The following is a 16,209-nucleotide window of genomic DNA, read 5'->3' on the forward strand; positions in this document are numbered from 1 at the left end:
GTGTGTCTAAGGTATTTAATATTAGAGTTTTCAACCCCACAAAAATTATATTCAAGGGGAAGAGTATACCTACATAATAAGAGAAGTCTATCACACACACCCTAAGCATGTAAAAGTAAAAAGGTAAAGCAAACACAGGTGGACAGACCCCTTCTATGGCTTCAAAGAGTAAGTCTGAAGTAAGTAATATATGCAGCATGTGTGTGTGTAACAAACACACTCACACTGACAGTACAATCCAAGCAATGCCCAATCAGGTGTAAATCCTATTTAATTCAGTGGGGTTTACATTCAGGTAAGTGAGGTTAGGAGTGCTGCCTAACCCTTTGCAGGGGAGCTTCTTTCAGGCATTCCAGGACTACCTATACCTTAGGTGCTTAGTTAAAGTGGGAGCTGTCTCCTATGCATGGGCTGTGTCTAAGGTATGAATAACAGAGGGTCTTCCGCCCCCCCTGACCTACATGGAAGATGCCCCTCTCATGAATTGAAGGGATATATCTGAGGTGATTTTAATAAGGGAGGGGTATCCCTCCTCCATTAAACCTATTAGAGGGATGTCCTCTTTCAGACACTCAAGAGCTAAAGTTGAGGTATTTAATTTGGGGGGGGGGCAATTCTCATGCAAGAGTTGTGTCCAAGATATGAATAAGGGCCTCTCCACCACAAACCCTAAACTTTTCCATGGGGACCCATTCCCATGACTTTAAGGGGTGTTTTAATAAGAGGGGGAGGGGATCTCTTCCAGCCACTCAAGAGCTATATCTGAAGTAGTGCATTTTAATTTTACGGGGGGGGGGGGGCAGTCTCCCATGCAAGGTCTCCCCAACACACATGGAGGACCCAATTTCCCATAACTTCAAGGGGTGTTTTAATAAGAGGAAGGGGATCTCCCTCTCCTATTTCATCCTATTACAGAAGGGGTTCTCTTTCAGGCACTCAAGAGGTATTTTAGTTTAAAGGGGGGAGCGATCTCCCATGTAAGACGTGAGGGTCTTTCACTCCTACACATACGTACACACACACCTCTCACGTGGACGACCCCCGCTTCCCATGACTTCAAGGGGTGCTCTAATAAGCGGGGATCTCCCCCATTAAACCTATCACAGGGGGCGGGGTCCTCTCCCAGGCGCTCAGGGGCCGGATCTGAGGCGGATTCCTCACTAAGCCTATACTGATGCGGGGCGGGGGTATCAAGCATCTCCGTAGCTGGGGAGGGGGAGAGCAGGGAGTGTCTGGAGCTGGAGACAGCCCCCCCCCCGTGAAGAAGGCCCCATCAGCTGTCGCCTACTTCCCCCTCCTGCTGCTGTTAGTTGCTGCCTGAGGGGGAAACGCCGCCACCCCCACCTCTCCCCTCAGCGCTCCGGCCTCGCCCTACCTTCTTCTTGGCCGACGCCAGCTTGCTCTGCCTGCTGCCGTCCGCCATGTCTGAACCGGGCCCGGGCCACGTCAGCCCGGTGTGGTACGAAGGTGGGTGGAGAAAGAGGGACGAGAGCGAGAGACACAGGGAGAGAAGGCCCCGCCCGTGCCCTGCCGTCTCAGTCGCGCGAGGACGGAAGGAGGGAGGGAACGCCGTATTGCGCAGGCGCGACCGTGGCAGCTCTTGAGGCTCAGCCGGCGAAGGGAAGGAGGGAAGGCGCATGCGCACGGCTCTTCCCGCCGTTTTCGTCCCCCGTTCTCCCAACGAATCTTTTTCTTCACCACCTGTTGGTTTTTCCCTCAGAGGGAAGAAGAGCCTTTTTATCTTAAAGTGTCGTTTGTAACTCGCCCTCGAAACAGCTTGTTTATTAATAAAATTACTTCAAAATGTCTTTTATAACTTGCTTTCTGACCAACAAACAGCCGCGAAAACCCCAACCTGGGGTTTTTGCTTGTTTGTTTATTTGTAAAAGAATTATTTATATGCCACAAATATATAAAATCGGTTTACAGCATTAAGATTTAAAATCACTCAATAAAATAGTAAAAAGAAGTTAGAAACAATATTAACACATTTTAGAAACAATATTCACACAATATTAATACATTTTCCAAAAATGCTGCTGCTGTTTACTATATTTTAGATTACCTCATAAATTTATAATTTATAGCAAGGGAGGAGACTTAATCAGAATGGGGGCCACATTCTCCTGTGGGCAACCTTATGAGGGTCACATGCAGTGCATGGGGTCAGAAGCAAAAGTAGGTGAGGTAATACATGCAAATTTTTAACTTTGCACTATAGGCTGGTTCCTACTGTGATAGGAATTTTGAGGTCTTAGATATATGGTAATGTTCATAAGCGTACCAACCAAGCACGTACATAGATCAGAACAGGAAGACCACCTGGAACCATTTTGATTCCTAAACTGAGCAAATGTTTTCTCTGCAAGGTCAAAGTGGGAAACCTCCCCATTGTCTCTTTCCTCACAAATTCTGTCTTAAGGCCACATTTAAGATAAGAATAGGGTGAGCCTGTGACCTGGCTCAGGAACTAAGTATTTATCATTACAAAAGAATGGCAATCCATTGCCCCAGGCAATCCAATCTAGGAAGCAGGGTATCCAATCAAGTAATTTGCCAGACAGGAGATAAACAAGGACAGGAGAAAAACAACATTCAAATTTCTGTTACAGATAGGTAGCCGTGTTGGTCTGCCATAGTCAAAATAAAAAAAATTCCTTCCAGTAGCACCTTATTTTTTTTTTTTTTTTAATAAATTTTTATTGGTTTTACAGCATTTTTTAAAAAGAACAAACAAACACAAAACAAAACAAACATACAAAATACTTTCAAAGATATTTTCATAAACCTCTTTTCTTGGACTTCCCCATACCCCCCCTCTCTGCATCCCAGTGTCCATATTTGAACTAGCAACTCCCAGTTGTTACTTTCTAATCTCTGTCATCTTAGTCCTCCTTTATTATCTAACCTTGTATCCCTGTACCCTGTTACTTCTAGCAACCACAACATTTTAACATTCGTTGAGTTTGTAGTAGTCCTTAAGATAGCTCTTAAATTTTTTCCATTCTTCTTCCACCATCTCTTTACGTTGGTCACGGATTCTGCCTGTCATCTCAGCCAGTGTCATATAGTCCATCACTTTCATCTGCCATTCTTCCAGAGTAGGTAAATCTTGTGTCTTCCAATACTTTGCGATGAGTATTCTTGCTGCTGTTGTGGCATACATAAAGAAATTTCTATCTTTCTTTGTCACCAATTGGCCGACAATGCCCAAGAGAAAGGCCTCTGGTTTTTTGGAAAATGTACATTTAAGTACCTTTTTCATTTCATTATAGATCATTTCCCAGAAGGCCTTTATCTTCGGGCATGTCCACCAAAGGTGGTAAAAAGTACCTTCAGTCTCTTTACATTTCCAACATTTATTATCGGGCAAATGATAGATTTTTGCCAGCTTGACTGGGGTCATGTACCACCTGTATACCATTTTCATAATGTTTTCCTTTAAGGCATTACATGCCGTAAATTTGATACCGGTGTTCCATAACCATTCCCAGTCATCTGACATAATGTTGTGTCCAACATCCTGCGCCCACTTAATCATAGCAGATTTAACTGTTTCATCCTGTGTGTTCCATTTCAACAGCAAGTTATACATTCTAGATAAATTCTTAGTATTGGGTTCTAGCAATTCGGTCTCTAGTTTTGATTTCTCCACTTGGAAACCGATTTTCCTATCCTGTTTAAAAATTTCCATTATTTGGCGATATTGAAACCAATTTTCTACTTTGTGCTTCAATTTCTCCTGACTTTGTAGTTTAACCTTGTCTCCATCCTGTTCTAAAATTTCCCAATACTTCGGCCATCCGACCTCCATATTGAGTTTCTTCACTGCTTTAGCCTCCACTGGTGACACCCATCTAGGGGTTTTATTTTCCAATAAGTCTTTGTATCTTATCCAGACATTAAATAATGCTTTTCTAACAATGTGATTTTTAAAGGTACTGTTGACCTTGTCATACCAAAGATATGCATGCCAACCAAAAGCATTATTGAAGCCTTCCAGATCCAAGATGTCTGTATTCTCGAGGAGCATCCATTCTTTCAGCCAGCAAAACGCTGCTGCCTCATAGTACAATTTTAGGTCCGGCAGGGCAAAACCCCCTCTTTCTTTAGCGTCAGTCAGTATTTTGAATTTAATTCGGGGCTTTTTGCCCTGCCAGACAAATTTCGAAATGTCTTTGTGCCACCTCTTAAAACATTCCGTCTTATCAAGAATCTGCAAGGTCTGAAACAAAAATAACATTCTAGGCAATACATTCATTTTAATTACTGCAATTCGGCCTAACATTGACAGTTTCAGATTTGACCATATTTCTAGATCTTTTTTAATCTCTGACCAACATTTTTCATAATTGTCCTTATACAAATTAACATTCTTAGGTGTTAAATAAACCCCTAGGTATTTGACTTTCTTAACCACTGTCAAACCTGTTTCCTCCTGAAACTTCTCCTTTTCCATATCTGTTAGGTTTTTCCCTAAGACTTTAGTTTTTTGCTTATTCAACTTAAATCCAGCCACCTGGCCAAATTGTTGAATTATTTCTAAAACCCTTTTCGTACTAGTGTTTGGCTCTTGCAAAGTCAATACTAGGTCATCTGCATACGCTCTTAACTTGTAGTGTTTAGCTCCGACCTGCACACCTTTGACCTGCTGGTCATTTCTTATCATATTCAGCAACACCTCCAGAACCGAAATGAAAAGTAATGGGGAAATTGGGCACCCCTGCCGAGTTCCTTTTTCTATCTTAAGTTCCTCAGTCACAACATTATTTACAATCAGCTTAGCTTTTTGTTCGGAATATATTGCAGCCATACCATTCTCAAAACCCTGGCCTACCCCCATCCCATGAAGATTCTTCCTCATAAAACTCCAAGAGATATTATCAAAGGCTTTCTCCGCGTCCACAAAGATCAATACTGCTTTAGTGTTTATATTCACCTCCAGCTTTTCCAAAATGTCTATTACATTCCTTACATTGTCCGCTAGGTGTCTTTTAGGGAGAAAGCCTGCTTGGTCTTTATGAATCTTCTCCATCAAAACTCTTTTAAATCTTTTTGCCAAAATGTCTGCAAAAATTTTGTAATCCACATTAAGGAGTGATATCGGGCGGTAGTTCTTGAGTTGGGTCTTTTCAGTCTCTGACTTTGGTATGAGTGAGATATATGCCTCTTTCCACGATTCAGGTGCCCTTTTTCCTTCAAGGATCTCATTACAAACTTCTCTTAATGGTTGAATCAACCATTCCTTCAACGATTTGTAGTATCTAGAAGTCAGTCCATCTGGTCCCGGAGATTTGCCCAATTGCATATTCTGAATGGCAGCCTCTACCTCTTGTTCTGAGATTCTCTGGTTCAAGTCCATCTTACTTTGCTGAGAGATATTTTGTAATCCATATCTTCCAAGGAATTTGTCTATATCTTCTTCATTTTGCGGGCCTTGGGTGTAAAGTTTTTTAAAGTAACTTAGAAAGCAATTTCTAATTTCATTAGGTTTAGATATACTCTTTCCATCAACCTCTAGGCTTGTAACTGTATTTAGTTTCTGCCTTTTCTTCAATTGCCATGCCAAAAGTTTACCGCATTTATTTGCTGATTCAAAAGTCTTTTGTTTCATTTGCTTTATCTTCCATTCAATCTCTTGGTTCATCAATTCCATATATTGAGTTTGATATAACTTAATCTCTCTTAAAATGTCCTGAGACTTTGGTTTTGTTCTTAATTTCCTCTCTCCTTCCTTTATCATTTCCAAGATCTTCTCTTTTTTCTCATTTTGTTTTTTCCTCTTTATTGAATTTTGTTGAATCAAAAATCCTCTCATAACAGCTTTACTTGCGTCCCAGATCACTCTTTTCTCCACGTCAGTCCTCAAATTTATTTCAAAATAGTCTTTTAAGGTCTTTTGGGCCTTCGTGAGAATCTCCTTATCTCGAAAGAGGGTGTCATTCATTCTCCATCTAAATTGACCGGTTATTGTGAGTTTCATCTCCATCTTCACGGCGTTATGGTCGGAGCAAGTTTTTGGGCAGATTTCCACTTTCTTAATCTTTGGAGCCAGTCCACTAGTAACCCAGATTTGGTCAATTCTGGTCCAGGTCATCATTGCTTGGGAGAAGAAGGTTCCCTCTCTCTCCAGAGGGTTCCTTGTTCTCCAAATGTCTATCAAGTCCATGTTTTCTGTCATTTCGAAAAAAGTCTTGGGGAGTCTCCCTTCTTTAGTGACTGTTAGTCTTTGTGCCTTGTCCATATTAGTGGAGACCACGCCATTCATGTCTCCCATGATTATCATATTATAATCCAGATAGTCCGTCAAAGTTTCATGAAGTCCCTTAAAGAAGTCAGATTTGCCTTCATTTGGTGCATAAATTCCAACAACTAAAAGTTTTTCTCCTTGTACTTGTATCTCCACAGCCAGATATCTCCCTTGTTCATCTTTAAATATCATTTTTGGAGCCCATTTCTCCTTCACATATATTACCACTCCCCTCTTCTTAACTTTGTCTGATGAGACAAATTCTTGTCCTAACCTTTTATTTGTGAGTAATCTCCTGTGGGCTCTAGTTATGTGAGTTTCTTGTAAACATATCAAATCCAATTGTTCTCTGTTCAAAATGTGAAATACTTGTCTTCTCTTCAAAGGCCCATTCAGTCCATTACAATTCCAACTAAGGAATTGCAGAGCCATCTTGTTATTTTCTTAAGGCTCCTCCAACAGCTCCAAGTTGTTGCTCTTCTTCTGACGGTGGTGGTTTTTGTCCAAACGAGAGATTCAGAATATCCAGTGCTCTCCTCTGTTCTGCAAGTACGTCCACAGTCCCCTTCTGTAGGTCCTCCTGATATCTTGCCAGAAATTTGTCTTTATCTTGAATTGTCTTTATTTTCACTTTCTTTGCCTTGTAGTCGAATGACAGTCCTTGTGGGAATTCCCACCTGAAACGGATCTGATTTTTCTTTAACAAAAGCACCAAATCCTTGTAGAAGTTTCTTAAGTCCAAGATATATTTTGGTATGTCTTTAAAGATCTGTACTGCTGAATTTCCAATTTGGAGGGCTTTTCCAAAGTGTAGTCCTAAAATTTTATCTCTTTCCTCCTTAGATCTGAGTGTGATCAAACAATCTCTTGGTGTCTTTCTATCTTGCTTTTTGCCGAGTCTAAAGGCAGTTGTGATTTTAAAATCGTCTTCCTCCAGGTCCCAGCAATCCGCAAACTCCCGTGTCAAATATTCCACAAGGTTGTCACTTTCATTCTCCGGAATCAGTCTTAATTTTAAGTTTCTCTCTTTCCTCTGTAACTCCCACAAGGCCAAGGTTGCATCATGCTCATAGACCTTCTTGGCAAGTGGCTCTAATTTCTCCTGCGTCTCTCCAGCTGTGGCTTTGGCCTCTTCGGCAATTTGACGCGTGGTGGCATTTTCCTCGACCAATTTATTTATAGATTCTGTATTCTGGTTTAATCTTGTTGATATTTCTGTTAATTTTTGTGTGTTCTCTGAAGTCTGTTTTGTCAAAGACTCCAGAGTCTGGTTTATCTTAAGCAAAGCTTCTGTCACAGCTTCCATAGAAACGGCTGCTCCTTTGTCCTGTCCTGTTGTTCCAGCTAGTCCGGCTGTTACGCCTAAGATCGAACCTCTTCTCTTTGCTTGTTGCAGCTGCAGCTGTTGCTGTTGTTGTTGCTTGGTCTTGGCTCTTGTAGTTATCTCTTCTTGTGGCCCACTCATGTCAAGGTCAATTCCCACGGGATTTATTCTCCCTTGGAAAATTCCACTGTCTTAGGCCGTGCTGGACTTCACTTTATCCTCTAGAGGGAGCAAATCAAAATGGCCATAGAAGGAAATTTCAAAATACATGAACAAAGGAGACCTTCCAAGATGTAGAAAGAAAGGAGATTAACCCAGTCAAAATCAATGTTACTAAAGTCTTATAGCTTCCAATTGCCACAGTTGCCCAGTATACTGTTTATACTGTTTCTTCTTAAAATGTACAAAAGTCAGGCACTGTGGAAACTTTGTATCAAGGTGTCACTTCACAGGGAAAAGTCAGCTCAATGTACTAAGAAGGCAGACCGTTTCAGACTTTCAAGTAGATGAGATAGCAGAGGTTTTTTCCTTCAAATAAGTCATGCAGTTAATGGTCAAATTCGCCTCCCCTCTGCCCTGCTTGCTAGAGGGGAGATCAAAGGTTTAAATGTCCGGTTTAGCTGATCAAAGGATGAATTTAAACGGATGCAGGTTTAGAGCTCCGTTGCTTTCACTTTCATGCGGTCGGGGGGAGGCAGACTTCCTTTGTTTAAATCTCCCCCGTTTTTAGCCCAATTTTTAAAATTAAGAAAAGTCCCAGTTATTTTTCAGTTCTTACTCACGGGGAATCAGTCCGAATTTCTTTTCAGGAAGGAATCGGCGCTCTCCGCTTATGGCGACGCGGCTTCACTTCGCAGGCTGGGTAGCGACTCTCAGCACCGCGCTCACTCCCGATGTCGATCCGTAGCCTTTAAAAAGGCTCTTTCATGGTACCGGGGGGCGCAAAGGTGCCCACCGAGTCTCCTTGTTCTCAGGCTTCAGCGCCTGGGATTTTAGGGGTCCCCCGCTTGCCGTAGCGGGTAAGACCCGAACTTGCGAAGCAGTCCTTCTCCGGAGCTCGGAGGTAGGACCGCCATTAAGCGCTGGCACCGACCGGAAGTCTCCAGTAGCACCTTAAAGACCAACTAAGTTAGTTCTTGGTATGAGCTTTCGTGTGCATGCACACTTCTTCAGATACCGGTTGATGGACTTCCATTTCATGTGGCTCAATGTGGTATCTGAAGAAGTGTGCATGCACACGAAAGCTCATACCAAGAGGTATCTGAAGAAGTGTGCATGCACACGAAAGCTCATACCAAGAACTAACTTAGTTGGTCTTTAAGGTGCTACTGGAAGGAATTTTTTTTATTTTTATTCAATTTTCTGTTTTAGACCACCTTTTCTGTGATGTAGGTATGATGTTTCTGGGGGTGGTCTTGATCTACAGGATGGCAATTTCAAAAGTCTTTATAAGGCCTTGCGCACCATTGTTCTGGGTTCCTCCTCCCTTCCTGCAGGTGATCTGTTGTAACAGCTTTAATAAAGATCAGGCTTGCTAGCTGATTTGCTTCTCAATCTTCTCTGGTTGGCCTCTGTTATTTTCTCCTACCAATAGGGAACCTAACATAAGGACTCTATATGGGTTCTTGGATACCCCATGAGGGAAAAGAGCAATATTTGTTTACAACACTACTCACAGGCATCCAGACAAGCAAGAGTTCAGGGACACCAATTCTGTTCAGGCAGAGACATTCAAGAGGGTGCAGAAGAGGGTGAGAATGGGAGTGGCAAGAGTCCTTAGGGCCAGGTAGAGGGGCACAGAGGGCCACATCTGGCCTCCAGTCCTGAATTTCCCCACCTGATTTATACATTTTTAGTGAGCCTACAGTATTTATTATACAGTTCATGCACGACATTTTCTCCTATGGAGCTTGATACGGAAGGGGGGGTGCCTTCCTTCTACCTTCCGCCAGTCACCAGAGGGTCCAAGGCGATGACCTCAAGGGCACCCGGCCCTACATTCACCCCTCAGCCCCCACACCGTTGCACAAGCACCACACCCTACCCAAGCCCCCAAATTAAAGTGCCTTTCCCTTTTTCCACACGGGCGAAATAAGCCCAAACTCTTAAGCCTCTTTCTCTTAAGCCTCTCTCTCGCTCCATCTTTACCGTGGGTAGACCGTATCAAACTGTATCCCCCATTCGTTTCAATGGCTGCGTTCTACCCAATCAGAACCATGCATCCGCTTTGCAGAGCTAGCTCAGAGAGCTCCTGCACACCTCATTTAACCTCTTGACAAGCTGCTGACGGCTCCCCGCTGAGAGAACAATGGAACCGAAACTTGTGAACCCATAAAAGTGTCAAATATTGCAACAATGTATCTATTTTGTTTCCGACTTCAATTATCAATATAAGAATGGACTGAAACGGACTAAAACTTCAAAAATTCGTATAAAATCAACCGCAGCTCCAATTTCCTTGGTTTTGGTGTCGATCGACTCAGTTTCTTCAGGACTCCATGACACCTCCTCTGCCTCCATAATCCCCCAAGCGAGGAGTCACGTACTCAGGAAGACCCTAATCCAGTCAAATCACTCTGCCCAACCTTTCCTCCAGGCAATGCCAGGTGGCAGACTTTACATACTTGGACTATTGTCTTCTCATCACCGGTACTCAGGAAGCGCTTATCTCCAGCTCTGCATATTCCCCCTCCCTCCTCCGTATGTTAATCCTGTGTAACCCAACCTCTTCTTAATGTATTCATGATGTAACTAGGATGTATTTTGCACTGTATTCTGGGACATGGAGGGAAGTTTCAAAAGTTCATGTCACCCCTTTCTCGCTGTTCAATCTCGTCTTGAACCTGTTGCGCAATAAACTTGGATCTTCTGCAGTTTGCTCCTGTCTCCGGCTGAGCTCATTTTCTTCCGCAGGGACCCGTGGACCTAGTCCGACGAGCCGGGTGGCAGAGTAGCCCCGCACCCAGATTTTACCGTAACAGAGCTGATCATACTTATACCGAAACATCCCTCTTTCCATTCATTTTTCATTTTAATATTTAATTCACAATAAATCAGTATTTCTGTTATTTCAGCATTTGCTGCATCAGTGATATATTATTTAAAAGCCTGGAGAAGACAGGCCTTTCAGCTGTTGAAGTAACTTTTTGTGCTGACTGAGATTGCATTTTTGTTTTTATTTTCTTCAGATAATTTCCACTGAGTTTTGTACAACAGTCAGCTCAGGTACAAAGTAGGAACAAAGCAATACCCCTAACCTGCTCTCCCACCCCACCCCACAGAGCAGCTCTTTCTCTCTCTTTTTTTGAAATCATTTTTATTGTTTTTTCAAATACAAAGTTGTAAACAAAAAAAACCAAAAAGCATATTCATATAGATTCCTCCGAATCTCAGGACTTCCCCCCATCCCTTCCATGGGGTCCCATTTTGAACATTTAATACTGTATATTCTTTCATACTTCAATTTTTATATCAAACCATGTTATCCATGGTAATTTTTAAACTACAAGTGAGATTAAAATCCTGCTAATGTTTCCATCTGCTTACAGTGGCCTCCTAAATAACTTATATTCCCACCCCCCATTCTTTCATAAAGTTTTTGTCCTCTTGGTTTCTGAGTTTTCCATTCAGTTTTGCCATCTCGGAATAGTCCATCAGCTTGGTTTGCCACTCCTCTCTGGTAGGGACCTTGTCTTCTTTCCATCCAGCTATTAACATCTGGGCAGCTGTTGTTCCATACATAAAGAGTCTCTTCTTTTCCTTTGGAATATTAGTATCTGTAATTCCTAATAGAAATCATTCTGGTTTCTTAACAAAAGCTATTTTAAACATTTTCATTGTATATCATCTTCCAGAAAGCTTTTATTACCTTACAAGTCCACCACATATGATAAAAAGTACCTTATTTTTCTTTACATTTCCAACAAGTATTTGTAGTTGTCCTATACATTTTTGCCAACTTGGTAGGGGTTAAATAGCACCGGTACATCAATTTCATAGAGTTTTCTTTCAAAGCATAACATGCCGTAAATTTCAAATCTGTTTTCCATAACCTTTCCCAATCTACTATCTGAATATTATGTCCCAGATCCTTTGCCCAGTGTATCATTACTGACTTGACCTGTTCATCTTTTGTATGCCACTCTAAAAGTAAGCTATACATTTTGGACAGTAATTTAACATTATTTTCTAGCAGATCTTTTTGAAATTTTGATATTTCATGACTGCAACCGGAAACTTGTTTTTAACCTGAAGCACCACTTTAGCTAATGGGGCCTCCTGCTTCTGCCGCGCTGCCAGAGCATGATTTCTGTTCTCATCCTGAAGCAAAGTTCTTAACCCGAGGTAATATTTCTGGGTTAGCGGAGTCTGTAACCTGAAGCGTATGTAACCCGATGTACCACTGTATTTAAAAAATATAGTTTAATTGGTGAAACTGTAACCAATCCGTTAATACATCCCTTATCTTATCTTTTAGCTCTTAATCAATCCAGATTGAACTCATTACTTGCTTACATTTCTATACACTGTGATAGGAATTTTGAGGTCTTAGATATATGGTAATGTTCATAAGCGTACCAACCAAGCACTTACATAGATCAGCACAGGAAGACCGACCTGGAACCATTTTGAATCCTAAACTGAGCAAATGTTTTCTCTACAAGGTCAAAGTGGGAAACCTCCCCATTGTCTCTTTCCTCACAAATCCTGTCTTAAAAGGTAAAGGACCCCTGACCATTAGGTCCAGTCGTGACCGACTCTGGGGCTGCAGCGCTCATCTCGCTTTATTGGCCGAGGGAGCCGGTGTACAGCTTCCGGGTCATGTGACCAGCATGACTAAGCCACTTCTGGCGAACCAGAGCAGCGCACAGAAACGCTGTTTACCTTCCCGCCAGAGCGGTACCTATTTATCTACTTGAACTTTGACGAATCCTGTCTTAAGGGCACATTTAAGATATGAATAGGGTGTGAGCCTGTGACCTGGCCCAGGAACTAAGTATTTATCACTACAAAAGACTGGCCATGCTACCCAGGCAATCCAATCAAGTAACCTGCCAGACAGGAGAAAAGCAATATTAAAATTTCTGTTTTAAGACTGCATTTTCTGTGATGTAGGTATGATGTATCTGAGGGGTAGTCTTAGGTTACACCCCTTCTGTATGTATGATGTTTCTGGGGGTGGTCTTGATCTACAGGGTGGCAATTTCAAGTCTTTATAAGGCCTTGCATGCCATTGTTCTGGGTTCCTCCTCCCTCCTGCGTGTGGTGAGTGAGGACCCTGTTGCAACGGATCAATAAAGATCAGGCTTCCTAACTGCTTTGCTTCTCAATATTCTCTGGTTGGCCTCTGTTATTCTCTCCTACCAATAGGGAACCTATGTAAGGACTCTATATGGGCTCTTGGATACCCCATAAGGGGGAAAGGGCAATTTTTGTTTACAGCAACACAAATAGTGGTACAGACACACTGGTATTCCAAAATAGATAGAAAAATAGGCTAAGTCACAGCCACATCAAACTTGCGAAAGAACAGTAAGTTGTTGTATGTGTACATATTCCTGGGTTTCCCTGAAAGGCACCCTCTCCAAACTTTAAAAAATCCTAGACCTGTGTATAATTGGTACTGATCTACCATGTTCCTGTATGTTGATATATTCAATAAATGGATACCAAAGAGCAACAAATGAGTTTGTCTTCCTTTGTCCTTTTATCACCTGAACTTTATGGGGAAGGCTGTGTTTATTTTAATGTTAACTTCTGCATTTGGTTTGAGTTTAGAATGTTGTTTGCCTTATATCGTTGTTTAATTTTGTTAGCCATTTTGGGTTTTGTTGGTAAATAAGACAGGGTATACATTTTTTAAAAAAATGAATAGAAAATCATAGTGTTAAAATCCAGACCGCCCTAATACACGTTTTCTTGCAGGGTTTTCACAATATAGTCCTCACAATATAGGATATTGCCACCTGCACAACAGTAAACGTTGTCCCCAAATTTGAGCCACATATCATCTACAGTTTTCCTTCTGCTCACAAAAAGTACCCTAAAAAACAAATACCACACCTTGGACAAAGCATATCACAAGTAAACCAAATGGGTTTTACAGGTTGGCTCCTTTTTTGTCCCAATCATTGTGTACAGTAACACATTGGAGTAATTTGTGTTATTTAATTTTAATATGCTTTTTTGAAGCATTGGGTTTTTTGTTTCATTTTTGTTTATCATTGTTATTTTGAAATTATCATCATCAAGATACAATATGAGTCAAAACATAACATCAATAACAAAAAGAAAACAAATAATTAATTACATATACAATAATAAGAGCAAACGAATAATGGCAAACACATTCCAAATAATCTTCATCTTAGCACAATCATCTAGTGGAGCTTAGGTGGGCATCATATCTTTTTGAAGAGTGTGAAGAGCCCTTTTTGGCTGACAAGGTCAAAGGCCTTCATCAGGTCTATGAAGGCAATGTACAAGGTGCATCTCACAGCAGTATAGCTATCCTCAGAAACAAAGGGAAACTGGGGATATCCAATTAATTGTTAAAATCCTGGAATCTCAAACTAGTATGCCTCACACCTCCAGCCAACCCCTTACAGTTTACACAGTGTAAAGCCAGCTTTCCAGCCTTCTACTTCTCCGAGAATAGGGCACATTTCTGGCTTCAATCAATCTGGTCCTAGACTTCCAATAACATGGAAACCAAAGTGATCTAAGCTTGTGGGCATTCCCAAATCCTGAGGGTGGCAATCACACGGTGACTCCACTAGCCTGAGAATCTTCTTTTAGAAATAAAATGTAGGGCAGCGGGTCAAATAGAATACACAATAAATTAGAGCGCTGTGCTTCTAAAACTGCATATATCCTCCACCCCACCCCCTGAAGGCCTGCCCCCAAAGCTTCCATCCCACCAATCTCTCCCTTTTTATCTTTTTTTAATAATAATTTTTATTAAATTTTCCATTATACAAATTCACCATATCAATTTTCCCCCACAAATTTCAACTTTTTAGACTTCCATCAGCTTCTCTGTAAATCATCCATATTTTTACATACTTTACGCATTCTTTAAATTTAATATTGCCTTTTAGTATACCCTTACTATCCAATTCCTTTTTAACAATACTCCTCTAACTTTCACAAAACTTATTTAAATCCCACTAGTGTTGTTTGTTCATCACATATACTTTTCAGATATTCTGTAAATTTTCCCCAGTCCTCGATGAACTTGTGATCCCGTTGATATCTAATCTTCCCAGTCAGTTTGTCCAACTCTGCATAGTCCATAAGTTTCATTCTCCACTCTTCAAGGGTCGGTAGTTCCTCCTGTTTCCATTTCTGGGCCATTAATATTCTCGCTGCTGTTACTGCGTATTGGAAAAGTTTGTAGTCCCTTCTATTTATTTCACTTCCTGTTATTCCTAACAGAAAGGCTTCTGGTTTCTTTACAAATGTATATTTCAACATCTTTTTCAACTCATCATATATCATCTCCCAGAAACCCTTCACCTTCTTACATTCCTTCTTTTTCTTTACATTTCCAACACTTATTACATGTTTTAAACATTTTTGCTAACTTAACTGGTGTGATATATCATCTATATACCATTTTCATAACATTCTCCTTTAACGCAGTACATGCTGTAAATTTTATATTTTCATTCCATACTTTTTCCCAATCATCCAATTGTATATTAGATCCAAAATCTCTGGCCCAGTGTATCATAACCAACTTTACTTCCTCATCCATCGTATGCCATTCCAACAACATTTTATACATTTTTGACAATATCTTATAATCATTATTTATTATCTCTATTTGAAATTTCGATTCCTTTTCTGCATATCCACTCTCTCTAAAATCCTTTTTAAACATTTCATTTACCTGAAAGTAATGCAACCAATCAAACACATGTTCTTTTACTTGTTCAGCCGCCCCCCCACCCAAGACATACACAGCTGAAAAGTCCACTGCTGCCTGAAAGCTGCTCCCACACACACTCTTCCTCTGTAAGAACTAATTTGTCTGATTTCAGTGTTGTCAACATAGATCATTTAGTCCAAGATACAGTATCACAACAGGCCCTCTTTAAGATATGGGGGCAGTTCCCTTTGTAGTAAAGGCAGAAGCTATGTTTTTCTTGGCTACTTTAGGCTCAGTAAGCAGCTGTGGTTGGCAGCAACTGAAGCTTTATTTGCTTATCAGGAGTTTGGCGATAGTCCCATTGATGCAATTAGAATTGTAATTAGTAAGACCCATAAACTGGTAACATAAACACTTCACCACACAGCCTAGTCCATAAATGCCCACCTCACATTCGTAGGTTATTATTTTAGCTAGAAGTCAACCATTCCCAATTCTTTCCCCCCCCTACAGAAAAATCTAAGCTTCTGCATGTTCAAAACCAAATATTTCCCTGCCCAGAAAAGCCCCCATGGTGCCAGTCTTATCTTTGGGGTAACAAATATGGCTCTGCCAGGGTTCTGAATATAATCTTATTGCATGCCACCATTTATTATAAATTAGCTATTTATTTTATCTTGGTGCTCTCTTTTTTTTTTTTAAAGTACCCTAGAAGCTTTGCTGAAGGGAGGGCAGGCAAAAAGATAGCCTCCTTTAAATAAA

General features: G+C 41.0%; 1 protein-coding gene and 1 long non-coding RNA gene across 7 annotated transcripts in view; both read right to left on the bottom strand.

Moving 5' to 3' along the window:
* Window positions 1–9,085, bottom strand: part of GOLGA2 (golgin A2) — a 51,616-nt gene extending 42,531 nt beyond the window's left edge. For 5 of the 6 annotated variants that reach the window (XM_081179675.1, XM_081179672.1, XM_081179674.1 and 2 more), the window contains exon 1: window positions 1,376–1,654. In XM_081179675.1, coding sequence (XP_081035801.1) covers window positions 1,376–1,639 — 264 coding nt within the window. In that variant the 5' untranslated portion in view covers window positions 1,640–1,654. Of the gene's footprint in view, window positions 1–1,375; window positions 1,655–8,950 lie in introns of those variants that run through there. The other variant, XM_081179676.1, reaches the window with a different exon arrangement.
* A 5,491-nt stretch (window positions 9,086–14,576) lies between these two features.
* The window catches only part of LOC308579094, a 60,195-nt gene continuing 58,562 nt past the window's right edge, over window positions 14,577–16,209 (bottom strand). Inside the window, exon 2 of the long non-coding RNA XR_014004276.1 lies at window positions 14,577–14,991. This is a non-coding gene — a long non-coding RNA (uncharacterized lncRNA). The remainder of the gene's footprint in view (window positions 14,992–16,209) is intronic.

Source organism: Podarcis bocagei, assembly GCF_964188305.1.
Source record: "Podarcis bocagei genome assembly, chromosome: Z".
Taxonomy (NCBI): domain Eukaryota; kingdom Metazoa; phylum Chordata; class Lepidosauria; order Squamata; family Lacertidae; genus Podarcis; species Podarcis bocagei.